The sequence below is a fragment of the Saccostrea cucullata genome, unplaced genomic scaffold (genome assembly GCF_032062105.1).
Source record: "Saccostrea cucullata isolate Sc308-1 unplaced genomic scaffold, CSIRO_AGI_Scuc_v1 ctg369, whole genome shotgun sequence".
In the NCBI taxonomy this organism is placed as follows: Eukaryota; Metazoa; Mollusca; class Bivalvia; order Ostreida; family Ostreidae; genus Saccostrea; species Saccostrea cuccullata.
In genome coordinates, this window is record NW_026922785.1 from 131,318 (window position 1) to 155,838 (window position 24,521).

Sequence of the window (24,521 nt, forward strand, 5' to 3'; positions counted from 1 at the left end):
AGCAGGCCACGTTGTATTGTTTACACCGGAAACAGGTTTTTGGTCATGTAATATCGTCGGGTTCGAAAAGCAAATCAGCTGTATCCATAACGACGTTTATATTATGTCGGCCATGTGTATTTACAATCAGTAGCAATATATTCAAAGGATATTTACAAACAGTTTCAATGGCCACGAATAAAAATATAAAGGAATGTGGTAAGTATACATATTTATAAGAACAATCCCTAATATTTATATCGCTAAGTCGTTGTGATATTTCTACTATTGCTTTAATGTTTATTGAAATTGTTCAACAATGCACTCATTAGATTTAATTTATGAATAAAAATATCTGTATAATAACCCCCCCCCCCCCAAAAAAAAAGATCTTAACATACATTACTGTTATCAAAAGAAAAGATTTATTGTTTCTTTTTTGATGACACCTCAAAGGGACACAATTTTACAAACGGTGTCATGGTTGGACCTTTAGTCATAGATTCAAGAAATTAAAGACATTTCAAGAAGGTTTAATGTATGAATTATATTTTTTCTTTGTACTTTCCTTCTAGGCTGGTTTTACCATGCTCCTGCTAAAAGACAGCCAAAATCTGAACCAGTGCCAGTTCCCTACACCTCCCAGATTCCAGGGCTGAATACTGATCTTCCCCCTGAGGAGGAGGCCCAGAGGTCTTTGTTCAAAGACACCGACACCAAATATGTTCGTCTAGCCAAATCTGGTGGCAGACAAAGTAAGCTAATAGTGGTGATTAATCAGATACAATGAAAATTTTGTTTCTGTTTTGTGCATTTACATTTGTAGAAAAACAGCTCCAACCAATTTTCAATTCTCACAATACCAGGGGTCCTGAGTCAACAACTAATTGTTGTTGGACCGAACATTTTGATTCAGAACCCCTGGCATTGCAAGGATGACAATATGCAGGATTCTAAAAGTTAAAAAAATATATAGCCAATATCTCTTTTTTTTATATAAGATTATTCATTTTCTTTTAATTGTTTACTTAGCTTTACTCCAATTCAAGGAGAATCTTAACATGAGAGAGAGGGAGCCTGTATCGTATCCTAGGAATGAATGGTTTTATCTAGAAGACAATAGACTGGAAGCAGAGGAGGAGAAAGAAAAAACAGAGTAGGTGGAATATCTAATTCTGGGAGTGGTAAACTAGAGTAAAAGTGAGGTAGAAAATGGATTATTCATTGTGAAATACTGTAGTCATAGTTTTTTTCTGTGTGTGATAGTTTTTTTTCACTATACCCATGGCTTGTACTGAAATTGTGATTCCACATATTTATGACCTCTGTGGAAAAAAAATATGTTGATAATATAAAAAAAAAAAGTGAAGTATTGTATAACTATATATATAAATTGTTAAATATTACTTGATTTTTGTGTTTACCATTGTTCATGGTTTAATTTTTACATTATAATTTAGATCAATTTTGTAGATACAGTTGAACTTAGGTATCTCAAACACTATTATGTTAAATACCATGGGTATGTCAAAGTGATTTTTGAAGTCCCAATCAGTTATTCTTTAAATCCTTTGAAATCTTGAAGTTTTTTTGGTCCCATCAAGGTTAAGCTAATAAAGTTTGACTGTACCTTTTTTTCTTTAAGGTTTATTGATACACTCCACTAAATGTATCATCATTTTTTATGTTATCAAAGAAGTACTTCATATCTACACTTAACATACTTGTGAGGACTTTAATTATACTTTAATTTTAGACCATACCAGTTTACCGTACCTGAGTACATGTACCATGAAGTGTTCAATCCAGATGCACAGTCAGATTCTTATGAAAGACCAAGAAGAGCACCCTATGGTTTTGATAATGTATCAGCTTTTGAGCGAGATGGGAAGGGGGCAACAGACAAAACCGTCAAGCTTCCAGAAGTGATCAAGCCTGGGTACGGTGTACGAAGCAGTAAACCTTTCAGGACCAAGAAAGCTCCCCCTCCCCCTGCAGGCATGAAAACCTCCCAGCAAGTCGCTACTGCCAAAATGGCCACAAGGGAAGATGGCCGAGACAGACTGAAATACTTACCTTTGTATGTATAGGAAAAAATTTATTGTCAGTGAAGTGTGGTCAAGTTTTGTTTTAAGTCATTAATTCTATGAACTTTGTATTCACACCATTCTTTAAAAAACTTCCTTTCTTACTTATGGATCTAGAATTGTTTTTTGAAATTTTTTTATTTGTACAGACCTGAAGCATCAGATAAGACAGAGAAGCCCAAAATGACCAAACTCTTGTCCTATGCTTATGACAGAGAATGGCAGGATGAAGTTCGTAAATGGGAATATAAGCAGGACAGACTGAGGGAAAAACACAGACAGATGATAGCTTCACAGGGGCCTCAGAATAAGGAGCCTCTAGTGTCTGAGTATAACACAACCATCGGCAAAGCCAGGCAACCCGTGTACCAGCCACAGTAAGTCTGATTTGGTTGATTAAGATTGTTCTATACTACAGTCAAATCTTTTTATCTCAAAACAAATTAAGACTGAGTAGAAAAATTCAAAATATTCAAGGGATTCACACATTGAAATTAAATGTATAAAAAAAGTGCTAAGGACCATCAATTCCAACCTATAGATAAATTCAAATTTTGGTATGTTAAAATCCTCTGTGTGGAGATGACAGGATAATTTTTATTTTTTTTGTTACAGGAGACGAGGACATGCTGTAGACTCGGCTCATAACTCCAGTCGCTCAGCCGTGTCTTCCACAACAGCCTCAAAGAAAACCGCCCCCGAGAAGGAGCTCTTCAAAATGTCCAAGTAAGTCAAAATAGGGAGCAGGTCATTGCATTCAACATTTTACCTCAGAAATTTTTTAATGCTGAACAGACAAGACACTAATTGTTCTACTCAGTTTTTATGACTGTGGCAAATTGCTCATTTTCTTTTATACCATAGTCTGAATTTTGAGTTGATTTACTATAATTTCCAAGAGCTAGTTTTGTGTATCCTGTAAACAGCTAAGGTTAAAATCCAGAATGATGCAGCATATTTTTTTTCTTTTTATAGGTTCAAAAATGTTTCCTCTAGAGTTGACCAGACCATGCCGAAGGCCATGATTGCTGCAACAAATTAACGTGCTTCATATTCATCTCTGGATTTTTTTTTGTCTGTGATACTAATTAATTACTTTTATAATTAAGAAAACAGGGTTGAGTTGATTATCAGCTCTCACAGCTGGGACAAGATTTTCAATGCTGCTGTCAGTATTAATGCATTTGATGACTGTACATACAGAAAAACATGTAAGAGTGGAACATCTTGAATTTTTTTAAACATAATTCATTATGTAATTATGTAAATTATAAATTTATAATGCCTTTTAAGTCTACAGGTAATGAAATCATTTCACTATAAGCATGAAATAGTTATTAGTGGAATCACTGTAACCATGTTTTACTGTATTTTTGGCTGTGGATTTGTCCTGTATGCATATTTCCACTGAGTACTACTTGTACAATGCATCCAATTTTTATGATGCTGGTGCATAATATTTCCATTATGGTTTATCTCGATTATCATGACTTGATAAATTTGTTAGGGTATTAATTGAACCATGATGTCTCAAAAGAACAGTATTAACAAGTGCGACAAAGAAGCTTTCTTTAAAAAAAAGGATTAAATAGGCTGATGAGTATTTTTTACCAGTAGCTATGCAGGAAGAATTTTATTAGGACTTCAAAATCTAAACAGCATGTAGAATTTAGATTAATGTATTTTTTGGGGGGGGGGGGTAAAAATCTCACTGTTGGTTTATGATAAGAAAAAATATAAATTTTTCATTTATTTTCATATCGATGTTAAAGCATCTTCCTACAAGTTTAAGGCTAAAAAATTAGGATCTTAGATCCAAAATAGTCACTCCAGCAAATGAAAGGTGGCATGTATTAGAAATTTAATGAATGCAAGTAAATTCAGTGTCTCAGAATCTATGAACTATTCAGAATAAAAAAAAATACCCCTGAAGATTAATTTTTTTCTGTATTTATTTTCTATTATAAGGATTATATTGAATTGATTCAGTTCCCAAGCTATATTCTAAGAGTATGTAATTCATTTATATAATTTAATTTAAGACCTAGTTTCTCTTAATAGGTAGTTACAAAATGAGAAAAGAGAAACAAAACAAGAAAAACAGTTTGGAGTCTGACATTTTTTAAAGTATTGTTTTAATTTGCTTTTAGATAACCAATTGATTATTTGTATATATAAATATATGTAGATATGTTTTAACAATTTAATGCAATTTTTAAATATTTAAATGAAATAAATGGTTAAAATTTATTTTTGTTATTTATGTGCATTTTAATTCCCCTTTCCATATTACTTATAAGTAAAACAATTTAGGCTATCACAAAACAGAGCAACCCTTTACAAATGGACACATCAATCCCAGGTTTACCAGTACTTATACTGAGAGTTTAAGCCTTCTTTCAATGAGAGATGATTAAGAATTGTTGAAAATAATTAATGGCATTATCTTTGTAAAAAAATAAAAAACTTTTTGAGAACCACATGAAATAAAACCAGTCACATAAAATTATAACAAGATTTCTAAAAAAAAAAACTTCTTTAATGTTTTATTACAATGTATAAAAAATGTACGAAAAATCAGTATGTTACTTTATTTACTTTTAATATAATATTTGCCATTTTGCAAATAAATAATAATTAAAAAAGAACCTGTATGAAAGTTACACATGCCTTGATAAGTTGGATTGATAAAGAACATTCCATCCTCAGGTAGTGCAGACTCAGGTAGTGTAGACTCAAGGTTGTTCAAATCGGGGGGCCACATTAAGAAGAACTGAGTTTACAGGAAATATTGCTTTGGAAGAAATCTTGATCATTTCTCGAGAACAGTAAGATGAGAATTAATACATTATACAAGCATCCTCAGGTAGTACAGATTCACTTTTGTCACAAATATACCAGTAGCTTCATAGGGTAGAAATTTTAGTCACAATATGGGATTAAAGTTTAATTAATATGAGAATATACTGGAAACATTTTAAATTCTTCTCTAGAACTAAGCGCCATGTTTAGTCATTTGATAGAAGCATCCTTAAGATGTGTGGACTCAAGATTCCTTAGTCCATGCCCTCCAGGAGAGGGCAGGTGTGTTAAGCCACTTAAAGGTGTTAAATTATTTTAAATTGGAGCAACAGGAAGAAAAATCTTCTAAGAATCATTATTACAAGAACGGCACTGATAGAAGGCCAAATTTAGGCTTGATATTGTGGAATATATAGGGGGAAAATCTTGGAAGTCTTCTTCTCTTAGTACAGTAGAATCATGTTATGGCATTTTAACATGAAAGCTACCAATAGGTTAAGTTTACATTCTTCAAATCATGTCCCCTTCCCTCAACTCTTGGTATGGGGAGGACAAGCCATTAAAGGGATGTCTGTGTTTTACATTCTGAAATATGCTGAACAACACATTGATGTCCCAGCATTGACAAAGGCTGAAGGTTCCTCAATAGAGATTAAAAATGGTTACCCCAAGAAAGAACTTGTACCTTTAATTATGAAAGCCCTAGCTCTAACCATTCAAAAGTTATAGCCAAGGTTAAAGTTTTTAAACAATGTCAAACTTGAAGGTCAAGGTCAAAGAAGCTACACAGGGTAAGGCATTGTAATCAAGGTCAAATATGTTGCTTTCCAAAAGAAAGCCTTGTTATAATGGATATACTTGTGAAATATAAAAGCCATACTACTTAATACTTTTCAAAAGTATTGTCCAAGATCAACATGGGTCAACCTCAAGGATCAAGGTCAACAAATATTTATATTCATGGAAAGGTCTTGTCACAATGAATAAACATGTGAAATACGAATTCAAAGTTCTAGCTCCAACTGTTTGAAAGTTAATGTCAAGAAAAAAGTTCGCTAAATTTTTCTAAAAGTGGCCATATGTCAAACTGGAAGGTCTAGAAATCAAATATACCATATAAAGGTTAAATTTTTTTGGACAAACAGACAGACTGGTACCAGTAGCCAGAGTGATGGACATACCAGGCGCATAGTCAGCATGGAAATGAAGTGTACGCAGAAAACGGTCGGGGGTCTGGGGGCCGCCCTGAGGCCCCCAGTGGGTCCAGGGCGAAGCCCTGGTGGGGGCCCAGGGGGCGAGGCCCCCGGAAGCTCCTGGATTTACGAAATTTTTCAGTCATTTTCTTGCAAAAGAAATCATGATAATATCACTTTTCTCGAGCAAACACTTACTAACGTAGCTAAGTTATACTGCTTCCATTGATACTTCGGGAAGAGAACGATAATTTATCAAATTAATATACGCATATATTGGTATTGGAAAAAGTTTCCAATTGTATCAAGATAATATCGTTATCATTGGAGTTTAAATATTTCAAAATATATAGGGAGTGTTGTTGTTTTTTGATTACCTTCATATTTGATGGCTGAAACGATTCGAGAATGCTTCAATTATAATATAATTCTTTAAATTGGTAACATCATTAAGAGATGCTATATTATTATTTATTTTGTTCACCATAACTTAAATTGTTTACCGACATTTATTCATTACCTCTACGGATATTAAAAATCTTGTATAGTCGTTCAAGACCTTTCTAACTTTTTCTTTGGATCAAAGTCCCTTAGATGGCTTTCCTTCATCAAATATTTGTCCGGATAATCAGGATTACGCGGAATAACAGTGGAAAATTTTGGTTCAACAATACATGTGTATTTTTTTTTCTCAAGAATGTTGAAAGATGTTTTGAAATTGATTTTATAAAGGACTAAATTTGAATGTGCAGACATGCTGAAAAAAATTTGAATCGAAAAAATAACACGCAAAATAATTTGAAACACGGGTAGTGTCTCTTTTTTCCCGAATAAATTTCTCTCTTTCTTTTTTTCCTTCTTTTCTTTTATCCCTCTTTCTTTCTTTCTATTTTTTTTTTTGGAAAATGATGTGTACGCACTTGCGTACTTGCGTATAGGCAGCTACGCGCCTGCATACTTACCCCAGGGGGCATAAAAATTGATCTTAAGAACATTAGCAAATTCAAAGAAATTTGGTCCCCTGTTTTTGGTGTCTTAGTGGATGGGATGCCATTATTTATGGTATAATGTATCAAATATGAATGCCCTATCATATGTCATTCAAAGTACATGTAACCACTAAAGTTAAAGTTAAAGTTGACCTGTTTGACATATACAAAATTATATGTCAAACAGGTCAGGGTAAAACATCATAGTACCTCAAATAGGTAATATACATGTCAGGTATGAAAGCCCTTTCTCTTTCAATTAAAAGTTAAAAGCAAAGATAACATTTTTTGAAAGTAGGTCAAGGCTCACAGGGTCAGGTTTCTTTTTTTGGTTATATATTTAGAATGGTCTTCAATTGTAATATGAAAGCCCTATCTTTTCTCTTTCAAAAGTTATGACCAATTTGAAGTAATGTTAAAATTCTTGAAAAATTGGTTAACATCAAGGTCAAGGTCACGAGATCAAAAGCGGGGGTGGGGGAGGGGGGCAACAGAAAGTGTGTGTGGGGGGTCAATTTTTCAAAGAACAATTTCAATATTGAAAAAAAAATGTTGTGTTTGGGAAAAAGTAGGGGCTATTTTGTGGTATAAAATAGATTTTTAAATCTATGCTATATAATTATTTTAAAAAATGTACTTTCGGAAAATAAATAAATAGCCTATGTGGAAGTTGGAGTTGTCCCTCTTTAAATAAATTGCGACTTCCCCATTCTAAAAATAAAATACGAAAACTGACGTCACGTATTTCCGAGTCAACATCATTCAAACGCTCTTAGTGGAAACTTCAACACGGGCACATGGTGTGGGAAATGCAATGGATTTACTGTGAATTTCCTATGTGTGTGCAAATCCTCAGATTAAGTAAGAGTGCAACTTAAAAGGATCAGGGAAGGCTCTTAGCCCGCCATGCAGGCGAAATTGCCGTCTGCACTTTTCCCCACCGTGTTTTTGATTTGGGTAACTGCCGTCACATACTCTAGAGGTAAGGAATTTTGTCACACCTGGGGATCGCCGAGGGGTCGTCTCACCTGTATTTTTATTTTAAACACTATTTTATAGTCGTCGTCTTTGGTTATTTATAAAAGCGGATTAACTTTCTCGTAGCGAAAAAATATAATTGTTTAATGTTTTATTGGTGTTTATAAATGTCCTTCAAACTGGGGACATGGATCCTTGTGATCGGTGCTATATTGTAATACGGTGTTGTATAATCGGGTACACGGTGGTCTGGTGAATGGATAGAGCACAATATTGCGTGAATATTTTGTGTTAAACTTAGTAATTTTGTTTAAAGCCTTTGTTCGGAATAAAGGTGACCGAAAACGTCAGCTGGCTATTTAGTTGACTTGCTCAGTAGGGACCCCATACTCTCCTTGTGTAAACACAGCTGATATTAGGACTATTACAAACCTAAACATGTCTGATGATGATGAGTTTGTAACAAAATTATCTAGTATTTGTCCATCTTGCATGTGTTTTGATCTCGACAAGATTTTCTTGTGCTTTTGATATGTGACATCAAATATTTATGGTATTAAACTTTCAGTTTTAAAAAACTTCGCATTAAGCTTGATATGCAAATTTTTTATGAATACCTGTAGAGAAATGGCTGACTTTTCGGTTGATGATTTTATCCATGCGGTACACACTTATTATTGTGTATGGTTGATATGCATGCACAGTATGACATATTAATACTCGAGATAAATGTTATCTTCAGTATGTAGACAAATTTATTTATAAATCTTTGACAGCCAGATTTAAACTCAACACATAAACACATGAATAATACTAAGCCCACTTTGTGTTTTGATTTTTTTGTGTCCAGTTTTTATTTCATATCACATAAAAAAGCTGGGTGGGTACACCTTTTATCAAACAGAGGAATAATTATATAGACTATGGTTTGGTGTTATGGATTATGCTGGTCAGGTAATAGGTTGACTAGTTTTCTAGATGGTTTAACTGTTGAAAAAGTTGATAACTCCATAAATATAAAATGATTAAAAAATTATTTGAATTGATTTTGTGTTATAATATATCTCACAAAAGGTTGCTTACAGATTGACACTGAAGCCGATAGGCCCTAGAATTTTGTGAGTCAGTGGTAGGATCACAGGGGTACGATTTGATGAAATCAAATATGAATGTACCATCCATTTAAACTAAGTAATATCAAAACTGTTACATGTATCTTGTTAATATGCATTTTTTTAAGAATTTCAATGATGACAGATTACTGTTATATAAGATATACATGTTATAATATCTGTAAAACCAGTTTATAAGATCTGACTGGAATAGAATTCATGATCTAAAGAAAAGGTTTCAATTAAATCATTTTTGTGGTCTCACCCTGAACCGCAGGGATGGGGAGACAAGTGGGAGTCAAAAGAAAATAATACCATACAACATGATTATAATGACTTGACTTATTCCTGTTCACTCCTTGGGGAGCATAGGGCCACGACCAAGCATAGGGCCGCAACCATATATTGTAATTATAAGGATTCAGAAGTATATTTTAAAGCAATGAAATCACTTCGCTATTCGTGTCAATTCATTTTAAGTGTATTGGTTATATTACTTATAACCATGTTTTACTCATTATTCCTTGTATCTCCCTATACCATAATTGTGACTGCCAGACTCTACCTGTCCAGCCTCAGACTGTAAATTTACATATTGGATTGAAGAAGCTTACATATATAAAGCTTTTTTATTTTGCTTAGTGGTTCTTTACAAAGTGACTTTATCATTTTTTTATGACCTCATCATATTTTCCTATTTATGAATTTAACCTCCCAAGTTAAGCCTTCCTTTTGAGATACATGTACCCAAAATCGAATCCCGGCCTCTATCAAAGAAGGCTCTCTGGCAAGTTTGCTTTAAGGACATACACAAGGTAGCTCACCTACTGATAATGTTTCAAGATATTCTAAATTTAAACTTACAATATCATTAATTGTTCTTAGACAAAAAAATCAGCATGCGTTACCAGGGGTTTTGAAAAGATATCAAATTGTGAAAAATTTTGCATTATTTAAAGAAAAATGCACAAAAATTACAAAACATAAATTCCAGATTATTTTTCATCAAAAAATGTTTTAGAGGAGGTGTACTATTAGTTACACAGTAAGTTAGTGACCTAATACGGATTCATACAGGGTGTGAAATGGAAACGGATTTCCATTTCACCCTGTATGAATCTGTATTAGGTCACTAACTGACTGTGTTACGAATTTATCCCGCTGAAGACCTTTTTCAAAAAAAAAAAATATTTGTGCATATTATGAAAATATTAAGTTTTAATCCAATAACAATCAACATAAAATATCGTTACGGTAACAAGAAATTTAACTAAACTACCTACGTAAACCGTTTCTTAGCCGCCATTTTTATTTACAATAACAACGCTTCGAACGGAATCGCGTGCCCGATTTTCATATTACGCCTTGACGGAGACGTATTTCAGGGCGTCACGTGATTCGCTTTTATCCAATAGTAATCGACAAATATGTGTGAAGCGGGATAAAAAAAAAATATTTGTGCATATTATGAAAGTATTAAGTTTTAATCCAATAACAATCAACATATAATATCATTACGGTAGCAAGAAATTTAACTAAACTACCTACGTAAACCATTTCTTAGCCGCCATTTTTATTTACAATAACAACGCTTCGAACGGAATCGCGTGCCCGATTTTCATATTACGCCTCGACGGAGACGTAATACGGAAAATTTCAGGGCGTCATGTGATTAGCTTTTATCCAATCAGCAATCTACAAATTTGTCTGAAGCGGGATAAAAATCCATACATAGTCATTAAAAGTATTGCACAGGGGTCCTTCATTTTGTGGAACTCTTCAACTCCAAGGAAGAACCCAATAAAGTTCAAACTACATTGCGTATGACCTTAAAATGTAACATGTAAAAAGTTATCTGACAAACTGAGTTTCGAGTTCAGGTATAGAAAGCGAACAGGATGATAATTATAAAGCTAAGTAGTTAGTTCATGTTTCTAGATTATTTTCTTCATTATTCTAAATTCAACACATCAAGGTAGTCATTTGATGTTTTATTTGGTTTGAAAAAACATGCATTAACTAATCCTTTTTGCATTTTTATGAAACCTAAGACTATGTAAGATCTAAGGAAGAGGAAACTTTTAACAACTTTTACCCATGTTATTTATGTATGTTTCCATTAGACCTACAATGTTCCAATTAGCAGAAAATTCTTGTTTCCCATAAATCACAAACTTGAAAAGGAACAGATTTAGTGTTGGAATCCTCATTAAAATAGGAGCTTATTATAAGGATTTTGTGATATAAGAATTACAGAACAAGAGGCCTGTGATCCACTTTACTCACCTGCATCTAGCAGGTTTTAACTCTCATGCATTAGCTGACTGTTAGAGACACGGATGTGAGGCTGAACTAACAAAATTTTATACAGTAAAAATGAGGATGTTATTTTGTCAATCTTGAGAGCCACTTTAAAATTGAAAAATCACTTATAGCCTCAAGATAGTAACTTTCATATATTTTGATAGGCTTAAAGATGGTTTCACTGAAAAAAAAAAAATTTGGTTGTCAAAAGTGAATCTGTAGAGACTTGTTCTGCTCTTTACCAAATTTAGTATAATATGAACTTGCAAATACATTTTATTAAAGGAGGAAGTTAGAGATTTAATAAATTCAATAGAAAGGAAGATGCACAAAGTTAAGATTGGCAGTTGGCAAGAATAGTAATTGTATAACTTTAAGCATAACTCATTTGAAAAAGACATTAGATGGATCAGTAAAGGGAGTTTTGGTATAAAATGTAATTGCAAAAGTTCAAAGGCTTTTCGGGATATCTTGTGGAAACAAGTATTACACAGTTTCAGACAGACAGAATCTAAGAATCTGTGACCTTGACCTTTGACCTCAAAATCAGTTCAGGTCTTCCTCATGTCATAGAGACATTGCAAAAGGTTAAATGCTTCATGAGATATTGCACAGAAATGAAAGTGTTACAGAGACTGACAGAAAAACAGACTCACAGATGGATGGACAGACAGCCCCAAATTAATATTTACCCACTTTCAGTGAAAGTAGTGGACAAAAATTAGTAATCATATAATATGCATCACTGGTACATACACTTGCTAAATCTCAACAAGACTTGAATCTATGACATCACAGGAATGTAGGTATAGTAATGAAAGCAATTAATATCAGTATGAACTGTAAATTTTTAGTTACTCATGTTTACACAGACTTAAGAAAATTTATTTTCAAACTAAATGATGACTTTATCTTTACCTCTTTTTAAAGAAATGTTGATTTGAAATTTTCCCAATGAACTGTGCATTTCATTCTAGAGTGAGTTTGCATGATTTTCAGTAGTATAGAAGATTTATTGTCTTGTGACCATGCAAGTCTCAGAGAAACCAAAGAAAGTGCTACAGATAATGATTTTATGGCAAGATTGTCAATAGTTTGGCATAGTGTTGGACAGCTGTGGGATAGAGAGGAATTTGTATGCCAGAGGTTTTCATAAGATAGTGGAAATAGAGGAATCAAAGTGGCATCTACCAATCAAATAAATATCTAGAACTGTTCATTGTGCTTGGATGGAATATGGAATATGGTTCCTCATGCAGTTTATAATATCTTGATTTATATATTGATATTTCATGACAAGGCCATTCCAAGATTGTTCTTTGTTTGTAAGCATCTGCAAGCATCGGTGGAGGGTTGACATTTAAGTTCAGAAAAAAAACATTCAAAAAATCTCAATAGTCTTGAAACTGATTCTTTTGGCCAAAACTTTTGAATTCTGTTTCTTTCTGTATTTGTCTAGAATCTGTAATATTAGGTATACATGTATATTAGAAAAATAGATTAATGAAGTCAAATATATTGAATGCATGGAAAATATTTTTCTGACTAAAAAAATTTCCATTTTAATTTTTGGCTGGTGTGTTTTTATTAAATTGGTAGATAGACTATTTATAGATGGGTAGATGGGTAGACATGCAAAAAAAAATCAAAATGGACCAACCATAATCAGTACAATGCAGTTTTACAATAGTTTGATTGGCTATGCATTTTACTCATGAATTTATAATTGACAGTGCAGAGGAAAAATTGAAGGTTAGTATGAGTCCCAAATTTTCACAAGGTCCTCTGGACAATACGTTTCAAGCTGGTGAACTGATTGCTAATACAACAGTATAAAGTCATTGTCCCCACAATTGTGGAGGTGGTTTGACAAAATTTATGGGGTCCGTTCACCTCTGTAATGTAAAACCAGGTATTCTCCTGTAAAACACCTTGTCTTAGAGCTCTATGGGCCCTCCCCAACAAAAGAAATCAGGATCCACTGAAAGCTTGTATTTTCTGGCTGTTTTTATGCACTTTATGTTATGTATTCAATTCAATTTGGCCTACCCTCAAATGTCAACTCATAATAATTTATTTAAGTACAATTGAAGTTCCATCTGGTATGTTTGCCAATTCATTAATAACCTTGCATGCTATGAATATAAAAGTTAGTTGGTGCATTGGTGATGTTCTTTTTTGTTTAGAAGTACAAGTATATACCTGGTATAGCATTTTCTGAATAATGTATCCAATTTTCAAATATTCTATATAAAAAAAAGTCTCACTCAGTTGGCCTTGATCTCAGTGTAATGTGAGTTTGTATTGTTATTCAGATACTGAATGTGGTAATATATAAAGATCTGATAAAACATATGTCTATACATGTATCATATACTGTTGTTATTTTGAAAGTTTAAGAATTTTTTAGTGTAGAAGGTGATAAATGTTAAATATGAGGAATGGAAACTATGATGAAATATATTGTCATTTGTCAGTTTTGTTCTTGTTTTTTTGTTCCCAAACCTTTCCATCCTGTCCATATTTACACAGAACTTTTTGAAAATGTATCATAATAAAGCTCAGTTAATATCTGAAATGAATTCTATTGAATTGTCAAATAAGATGTATTCAGAATGGAATAAGACACTACTGAATTTCACATAAAAGTGTACAGATTGATTGATTGTTTGTTGGTTAATGTCCCTCTTGAGAATTTTTCACCCATATGGAGATGCTACCACTTGCCGGTGGAGAGCTGCAAATTTTGTCCTATGCTTGGCACTCAGGGCCATTGAGCAGGGAGGGATCTTTTTCATGCCAGCACCTACTGCAACAGGGGACCTTGATTTATACAGTCTCATCCATAGGACCGGTCTTCACGTCCCACAGTGGGATTTGAACCCACGACATAAGGATTGACTCCTTACTTTGCGACTCTAGAGCAGATGCTCTAATAAAAGTGTACAGAAGAAAGTATGTAGAACTTTGAACATTTGTATTTGCTGTTGACTGTCAACTGGTTCTTACTCAAACTGATAATCCTCCCCCCCCCCCCAAAAGTGAGGTAAAAATGAATGTTTCGTTGTTTTAGATTGATTATCTCTTTAAGGAGAGATTGTTCCAGTTGGTGGTAATCTGGTCTTGCATTATTAGAGCCAATAAGATTTTTATTTGGTTTCCAATGAACTGTACCTTTCTAAACTTTATACACCACCATGTTTGTAATTTAAATGTCATATGACTATTTAGTTAAAATTCATGAGTCATGGAGAGAATGCACCTGATATGCCTCTATGTAGAGGTTATATTTTAAGGTGTCGATGACAGCATTGGATGGTGACAGATGGCATTCGACATGTCCCCTAAACACACTGCTGCTTGTACTGTTAAATAATCCAAGGTGCCTATTTACTGGATTTTATATAATTTCCATGTAGCAGTTCAATAGAGTTTGTAGACATGCATTAATTTTATGCTTGGTAGATTTACAGCAAGTTAATAATACCAAACTGAAAAAAGCAGAGAAATAGCACCCCCCCCCCACCCCCATCCCCAAACTCACACACAAGTATGTTATATAAATAAGTCTCCGACAAAATCAATTTTATGCAAGCCTATGATGTTTTCAGTTTTGTGTATAGAGTTGCCCTCTTTTGAATTATTCAGGCGCGGATCCAGGATTTGGAGTTAGGGGGGGGCGCCAAAATTAGGCAAGGGGTCTGGCAAAGCCCTGGTGGGGGCCCAGGGGGCGAAGCCCCCGGAAGCTCCTGGATTTAGAGATTTTGAAGGGTTAAAATGAGGTCTACCAAAGCCCTGGTGGGGGCCCAGGGGGCGAAGCCCCCGGAAGCTCCTGGATTCTAGAGATTTTGAAGGGTGAAAATGAGGTCTACCAAGTGTATTTGATTTACGCTAACTTTGACAATTTTAGGGGGCGCGCGCCGGGTGCGCCCCCCCTTAAATCCGCCACTGTTATTGTGTGTTTTGAGGTCCTGCAGTTTTAGTGAATGGGTTAAGATTAAAATAGTCCTGCTTTTAGGACCAGACCAGATTATCCTGGTGTTAAGGGGATCAAATGACAGGTGTATTTGACATTAGGGTCATCCCTACAATAGAACTTGACCAGCTATCAGATTGTTAGCTTCACTGAACAGGAGCTACAATCTCGGAATCTCCAAACATTACTTTGTCATGTTGGAAGAAAAAAAAACAGAAGCATACGCAAAATGTTAAGATTGCCTCGGCATAATCCAGAACTCAAATGTGAGGTTTGAAAGTGAATCTGTATCCGTAGCTATTTTGTTTTTTTGAAAAAAAAGGAAATGGGTTACATAAAAAGCACCTGCTTTTCTTGTTTCAGACTTTGGATTTTATCTCTAGTTTGTCACAATACTAGAGAAGTTGTCAGCCAGATGGGTTTATTTGTATTTCTGTGCCGAGTCCGATTTTATGGAATTCCTTTATCTGATTTAACTAAATTCTTCTTTGAATTCTCTCACTATCTTCTAAATCCACCAAGTATTTTTAGCTTAAAATCATGCACTGAATGACAAATGATAATACTTGGTAGGTACTGCTACTTGAAATGATCAGAATTCAGTAAAATGCAGTAAAGAATTGGGGCCAATGCTGTCAGTTTTTACAAGCTTTCGTAATAGAGGAAATAAATACTACCTCAGATTGACTTTATTGTATTGGATGACCAGTAATAAATATAATGCTCTCTATTCAGATGACCTTTAATCATGTATTACAAATATTACTATCTGGTAATTATTTGTTAACATTCAGTATTAATCTATTAAGTATTGATTCAGTTCAGATTGTTTATTTATCTACCCAATGCATTACACAGATAAAAGTAAAATGTATATATAAAAAATTTTCATAATCATATAATTTCCACAATTCTCCAGTCATACTTCATCAGTGACAGTGTACTGGGTGTAAAGTTATCTCCCCTATGTCCTATGAATGAATTCCCTGGAGGAATGGCAGTAAGCACACATTGTACCCAGCAGATTATATTATCACTTGTAAGTTACTGATGACATTAATGACACAGATAATTGTAGTATTGATCTCACTGGACACTGGTCATCTTGTTCCCAGCTTTTAATTGTCTGCCAGTATTGATTAGTTTTGTGGTCAATGTGATCAGATTTCCAGTCTCATTGCTGCCTGATTCATTAATGCAATGGATATCAGGTATTAATAATAATTGGGAGACTTCTTTTACAAAAAGACGATGACAAAACCACATTCCCACCTGTGCTTGCTAAAGGCGATTTAAAAAATCACAATGGTGGTGAATTCAGGCCATGACCCGACTTTCCTATTTAATGACAATTAAAGACAGGATTCTGTAAGGGTGGTTTATGTATTATGTTCAGTGAGGCACAGTTACATGCAAAAATTTTCATTTGAAAAAGAGATGTATCATTGATAGGGCAGTGGTTTAGAGTGATTTTGTTTCGTCAGGTGATGTTCTGATATTAAGATTAGGGCTCTACACAGGTAGAATTCACAGCCACGTTAACCTGTGGGGTGCCTGTCCTGTAGTCATTCAGTGTGATTTAATGTCCTGGAAAGATGGCAAAGAAAAAAGTGACTGATATTCACCAGCAGTCTAACACACATAATAACACACAGATAATAATGTGTACTAGGTAAAATATGCTAAAATTGTCATCAATGTTTTTAGAAAGGTGATATTGAAGCTATTTAGGGGAGCGACATCATATTTACATGTAGACCTTGCAAACTAATTTCAAATTACTGGTATGTAAAACATTCATTGGGTACAATGAAAATAAAAAAGGAAGGAATTTGCTAGTAGGAAAATTGATCAGAGATTGGGATTGGTTGAATGATTCATATAATAATTCAGTAAATCTTAAATACATGTATATACAATAGTATACTGAATGTATCTTGGCCAAAAGAAAGCACAACAACAAAGTTCAATCATAGTTCTTTACAGTCTGCTTACAAATATTTTGTGTATCTTAAATTGATATGAAAGGAGAAGTGGGAAAAAATTGCCCTATTGAACGATCTCCCATTTGATCAAATATAAGTAAAAGCAAATAGATTTTTCTAAAACTTATTTAAACCTTATGCAATATATGTGAAATGAAAAAAAAAATCCCCGCAACCACAGCCTTTAATGAATAATTCATGAGATTTAAAACTACTTGCACAGACAATATGTTTTCCTGAGTTTTAAAATTTGTAAAATTGTTCCATAATTTGTATTGAATGGACATTCGACTTGTACAATGTATACCCCAACCCCCATCCCATTTCTTTTAAAATTATAAAAAATTCAGTTTTATCATTCTTATATTGTCTTCAACAAAAATTGCACGTGTGTTTAGCTCATCCAGTTATTTTCTAAAAGTTCATTGATCAATAATTTGTCCATTCGTTCTGTCCTTGTCGTCGTGTCGTATGTCGTCGTTGGCGTTGTCGTTGTTGTCGTTGTTGAAATTCCCCAAATCTCACTGGCGTGCCTGTATTTCCATGCCTCGGCCGTGTAGAACCTTCTTTTGTAAATTTCGCTACCACAAATGGTGTCATTAAATTGTTTCCATCGTAGACAATAGGACTTTTTCTCCTCTTCCTTTTCAGAGTACGCATTTACACATGGATAAGACCAAGTTAAGGAAGAATATGGACACTTGCCTACAAAATATATAGAAAGTGATTCAAGTTTGTTCAAATCATGACCCCCAGGGGTATGGGGCCAAAAACAAGTTTTTACATAGGAATATATAGGAAAAATCTTTAAAAATTTTTCTCAAGAACCACTGTTCTCTGAAATTTTTCTCGCTAACACTTTAGACATGAGTTTAAATAGATATCAAATATTTATTACCAGTCTTCATGCGAACTTGGCGAAGTCGTCCTGGCCCAACACGAATATTAGCCATATCTTTTAACCATTGGCGATCCGTAACTGTCAATGGTTTACCCGTGTAACTTTCATTGGGGTAGTAAGTTGGAATAAATATGTCATTCATCCAGCTTATGAAGTCCTTTCTACCTTTTAACTGAAATGCAGATAACGTCTAAAATAATGTAACAATGCTTAAATATTAGAATTATACAAATGTGAAACAGAAAAGTTCATCCAGTTATATATCAAAATAATGCAGGGAATCACAGGTGATATTTTAGAGATCTGCTGGCTTATAGATATATTTTATTGTAAAAGAAAGGGAACAAAACAACTGGCCAAATGCCAATAAGAAATCTTACACCTACCGCCCTTCGACGCTATTCTTAAAAATATGTCTTTTTTGCTTAAGAAATCTACCGAAAATATACTGAAAGGAAAAAGAAACGCAAAGTAAACTTTTGAATTAAATTTAAACTATTACTTCCAATATGTTTTCAAATATTATTTTCAAACATTTTAATTCAATGTTTATCAACAAGTAACCAAAATCTTGTGTGATCTTGACTGATAATTCCTGAGTTAGTGAAATTGATATATCGATACCCCCAAAAATTAAAATAAAAATTCTCATCATCTCCCTTGCGCATCAGTAACAGCCATGATTTTCCTGTGTATTGAGTTCACCAGAGCATTTATCTTTCTCATAGGATTACTATTCAAGCCTTCCGTTGGTGGTCTTAATAATTGAGATTAGCTGTATTGTTCCAAAGCTAACACCCCCCCCCCCCCCCCGCCCAATGAATCCGACGAAGTTTCGATTTAGGATAGAATTTACAGAATCCAGATGATTTGGTACATGTGAATGTTTGTAAGGAAGTCTCGACAAACACTGGCTACATATTCTCAGCTTGCTAAAAACATGACGCATACGGCGCATACGTGTGCGTGTGAGAGTAAAATCGGCGTAAAGTTACCAAGCTCACGCATAAAATTAGAGCAGATAGTTTCTGTCAGTATTAGGGTGAAAATTATGAGTATGATTGTCTGCTGTAATAATATCGGTTTCAGTGATAATGACTTGACACCAACCGGGGTAGCATGATGAAAAGCCCTATCTTGATGTGACGTTGTGATGCGCCAACGTCACCGTCATTGTTGGTTGGAAACCTTTTAAGTTACTCTCTGACAACCGAAAAAAAACTTTTTTGGTTGAAAAGTTAAAAACAAACTGCACAGCAACATGTTGTTGCCTTTTTATTTACTTATGTAATTCAATTACTAGACCCAAATTAACTTCCGTCAGCCATACCATGATTGCAAGAAAATTTATACTGACTGCAAATATCGGGAAACGATGTCCATAACTCTGATGCATCTCTTGGCACTACAAAATGTGATCACAAAATTGTCATCATCAACATGCACGTGTTTTTTGGCTTTTTATCACTTCCCCTACATGACGCCATACATTTCATGGTTGAGTAATTTTGACCAGTGATTTTATTGCACAGTAACCAATATACACATCTGACCAATTTTCATAGTTAAATATTTTTCGCATATCATGCTCTTATGCTTTTCTTTTTCCTTTCAGGCCAGCATTTTTTTATTTTTAGGTTTACAAACCCGCCGCTCAAGTTTGTGAATTTTCAGAAAAAAAATTAAATTGAGAAAAACAGAATTTTTTCTTTCCGGTGTCAAATTTGAGTCGGGATCGAGATTTTGAAATTTACGAACTCGTACTTCCGGTTTTAAATGAACATGGCGGGTAATGAAGGGAGATTTGTGTCAAGTCCATAGCAGCACTAAAGCTTGGTTTAATGTAAATATTTATCGATAAGAGTGCCATTCAAAACGTTTCACCCGTTCAGAGAACAATAAAATGCTGACGACTTTGTTGCAAAGTGACATGGTGGTGAGATAATTATGTATCCGTATTCAAAAGTAACTGTCTGTAATTGTAAATTATTTTCCTCCCACAGGTTTAAAACTGCCCATGGTAGCTATTGTCAGAGACATTGTTTAGGTTTCTGTCATAGCTTACAGTCTTAGCATCATTCTTCAGAAAAGGGTTGCTTATGCATCAGATGTAATGAATAAAACTATGGGAGAAGTTAAGTCCATTTGAGGAAGAAATAAACAATAACCTAAAGAAATAAAATATTTCAACTATTTAAAAACAAGAATATACAAATATATACAGGCATGTAGTATTGTTTATGGCAGCCAGAAAAATTATTTTACACTTAACTGAAAAAAATTCCACCCTACCCCTCCTTGGGAATACTCCCTGTCTGTTTTATGAAAGGAATTATTACTTTTATAGGTCTCGAGTATATTAATATTTTAGTATAATTTCTACCTAACACACATTTAAAAAAATGAAGATTTATTAAAAGAGATTTTAAAAAATGATTTTTTAAAAAAAAAATCTGTATTTTGTCCAACATCATAAGATTTATATCACTGCCCCCAACTGGTAGATGATGAAATAAACAATTAAAGGTTGTATTTTCCCCTTTGTAGCCCTTATGTGTCCAGTGACAAGAAGCCTCTTAGGAGAGCATAAAAAAGAAGCAAAAATTAATGTAGAAAAGTTTATCATGTATCCAAAATATAATTTTATCTTTTTTTTTTATTTCCTCCTCCTACGGGACTTTTTCATTCTGATGTTCGTAAACCTAAAAATAAAAAAATGCTGGCCTTATTGCTGTTGTAAAGTTTCAATTCCCAACTGCTTAAGTCTCTTCCTTTGCTATATAATAAGTACAAACCAGTAGAGCTTCAGTCTCGACAGAGACTTCTGGTTTACATAGGAATATATAGGAAAAATCTTTAAAAATCTTCTTCTCAAGAACCACTGGGCCAGGAAGGATGAAACTCATGTGCAATCTTCTTCAGGTAGTGTAGATTCAAGATTGTTCAAATCATGGCCCCCTGGGTTAGGGTGGGGCCAAAATTTCCGATCAAAGTTTTACATAGGAATATATAGGAAAAATCTTTAAAAATCTTCTTCTCAAGAACCACTGAACCAGGAAAGATGAAACTCATGTGGAATCATCCCCAGGTAGTGTAGATTCAAGTTTGTTCAAATCATGACCCCCGGCAATAGAGTGGGGCCAAATGGCCGATAAAAGATTAACATTGGAATGTCTATGGAAACCTTTAAAAGACCCCCCCCCCCTCCCCGCTCAGTAAACTTTTAGTTCTGATCTGATGTGTGCTTTTTCCTAGCCAATTGCTCAGGTGAGCGATGTGGCCCCTGGGCCTCTTGTTTACTTTATTTCCCTAATTGTGTTCTAAAATTCATGGACTCTTTCATTTATATTTTTGTTTTGTGGATAGATAAGACAGCCAGAACTTTGCTGGTCATTGGTAAGAATAGCTGGGGTTCTGTACAGCCCTCAGGTTTTGTGTGGATTGTGGATCAGATATTAGTACATTTATTTGATTAGCTTGTAGAAGGTGAAATTGAAAATGACACCTATAATTAAATACTATAACTATTCATAGTGAAGTTTTGCTCTTTCTAAGCTTGATTTCAAAATTTCATATAGTACAGATGTTTCTTAAAACTTTCACAGCAGGATTACACTAGCTATTGGAAATCAATTTGTATCTTATAGGTTTGTAAAATGATATTAGGTCTAATATTTCGTCGGTAGCATTTTTCTATGTGACTCTATTGATTAGTAAAGGCTACTAATTTGTGTCTCCTCCTGTGTCCACCCTTTAAACAGGGATAAGAATGAATCTATAGTATGGTCATTAGCTTAATTCACCTCTCAATGAATGACTCCTAACCCCCTCCTACAGAACTGATTGTTCATCAGGAGCTACGTTATTTAGTATTTATTGGAGCAATTAAATCAACAAGAGAAATTAAATGCAGTATGAATTTTAAATGGTTTTGTCCATTGATGCATGTGATTTGTCAATATTTACAAGTGTAATTTGTCGTACAGTGAATGATTTGTCTAACACAGTTTGCTGAAGGCCATTTCATGATGCTGATTTATACCGGGATTTATCTGTCATTTTATGTTTAGTAGCATCTGAGCTAAAACGTTAATTGATTAATAACAGAGATACCTGGGAAAATCAATGCAGATTTAAAAAAAAAATCTGATATCAGAAAGTCATAAAAGTTATGAATATGTGTGTTTTTGTAATGAAACATCTGAACTATTTAAAAAATGTGTCAATTTAAATGAAAAAAGAGTTATAATAGAATGGAATCAATTATTCACAGCTGTAAGATATTTATAAAGGAATCAGAAATACAGAAATTATTAGAGCTTCACAAATCAGAATGCAGATACAACAAATAGTGCACTGAAATCCCCAGAAAATGATGCATATGCCCTTAGGCTAAATGGAGCCTAGAAAAAACCAAGTACATGGCGAAACAAATGTTGCATCTTTTCTCTTGTGAATAGTGCATCTTTTAATATCAGTACAAGACATTTTATTGACATTTAAGTTTGTCTCAAAGATGTTATTATATAACCAAATGTTTATGTTTTAATACCTTTAATTTAGATACTATACTTGAGTTTTAGTTGGGGAGTTCCAGGTTAGATGACATTTTTCGCTCATTTTTAGCTCACTTGTGACAATGGATGTCATCGAAATTTTGAACTGACCGTTTGTGAACTAGGTGCTAATTGAAGGATTCAATTTTTTTTTTCAATATTAAAGCCAGTCTTTGTTTAATTGTTTGATTTCCCAAAATTCTTGGAAGGCTGTAAAAAAAAAAAAAAAAAAAAACGCATGGGGAGAAAGAATTTTTACTGGAACTTTTTTGGACCTTGACCATGGTTCCTTACCATCAAACCCTGAATTGAATCAGTAGTGTTTTGACTATCTGTAGGTGTTGAAGTAAAGGGGGGAATGGAATTTTTACACAAATGATTTATAAATCTGCCAAAAAAATTAAAGACCATAGAAAGCAAAGTATACTTCTCAGAGATACCGTAATTGGGGGAATACAATACGCACTTTTTTCCTAAAATAAATTTCTGTGAGAAAGGGATGCGTATTTTACATCACAATGGGATTTTGACAAGTTTTTCTTTCAGGTGAAACACGGCTATCATACGTACATACCGTAGTATCACCTAGAGACATATGCAATTTCTTTTGTTAATTGCCATATTTTAAACTTCGGAAAGTTATTGTTGGAAGGTGTGCTTCTTAAAAATGTCACTTTCATAATCTTTTTATGCCCAAATATCATGAAAAGGTAAGTTAAAAGTAATTTGAGCTGCATGTTGATTGTCTCCGAGGAGGCCGCCATTACCGATATTATTTTTAGACGTTCACTCATAGTTATGTCACGTGCTTCCGGAATGATAGTGCACATGCACCTTATCTGCCAGACAAAGTAATAAATCATTTTTTAATGAAATACAATAAAATAAATATTAATTTTAGGTTTAAAATAACTCCGTGATAATCTGCAACAATATTAACACCCCTCCATACGTCCCAATGAAAGGAAGCCAATGTTGTGACACACGTGCGCTGGTCAAATGATAATTACCTATCAACACCCCTCGGGGCAATTAATTGTCTACCGACTCCAAAGCAATGTTTTTACAATTAGAGAACTGATTATTTACTGCCATGTTAATTGCTGTGATTATTTTCTTTGTTAAAAATTGGGGGTCGGTTTATGACCTTTCGTATGTGTGAGCATGGTGAGCATGTGTTGATTACGGCACTTTAAACAATTAAACACTTGTTCAATGTAATTTTACCTTATCTTATACTTATCGGCCTCTTGTTTAAATAATTGAGAGTTGAGAAATGAAATATAAATTATGCTAAAACTTTTAATAAAAGTGGTATCATTTAGAAAATAAGATATCCGCGAAGATTCAGAAGAGGAAAATCGTAGTCTTCTCAAAGAAATAAATACTTTGATGTTTCAATTTCGTTTCCTGTTAAAATATTGTAAGATAATTTTAAGCATGATTATCTAGAACCAAAATTAAATATGACAACTGTTAAACTTTCGACAATATCTCTTGCTTTGTTGAAATAAAATTATTTCATCTAAGAATATGGCGACGCATAATTTCAAAATCACCGTAACTATTCTTTAAAAAAATCTGTTAATACTTTTACGCAACATTATCTTGTGCTTTGTTGAAATAAATGAATAAATAATTTTCTCCAGATTGCCGCGA

At 33.8% G+C, this 24,521-nt stretch overlaps 2 protein-coding genes across 2 annotated transcripts in view; both read left to right on the forward strand.

Annotated features, from left to right (window-relative positions):
* Positions 1-82: 82 nt before the first annotated feature.
* Positions 83-3,760, forward strand: LOC134262468 (uncharacterized protein C7orf57 homolog). The gene is made up of 7 exons (XM_062744858.1): positions 83-198; positions 555-734; positions 1,012-1,135; positions 1,736-2,059; positions 2,216-2,443; positions 2,682-2,792; positions 3,042-3,760. Exons 1-7 carry the CDS (start codon positions 168-170, stop codon positions 3,106-3,108), a joined length of 1,065 nt encoding a protein of 354 aa, XP_062600842.1. The 5' UTR covers positions 83-167; the 3' UTR covers positions 3,109-3,760.
* A 4,039-nt stretch (positions 3,761-7,799) lies between these two features.
* Positions 7,800-24,521, forward strand: part of LOC134262464 (low-density lipoprotein receptor-related protein 1-like) — a 70,363-nt gene continuing 53,641 nt past the window's right edge. Inside the window, exon 1 of the mRNA XM_062744854.1 lies at positions 7,800-8,032. Coding sequence (XP_062600838.1) covers positions 7,957-8,032 — 76 coding nt within the window. The 5' untranslated portion in view covers positions 7,800-7,956. The remainder of the gene's footprint in view (positions 8,033-24,521) is intronic.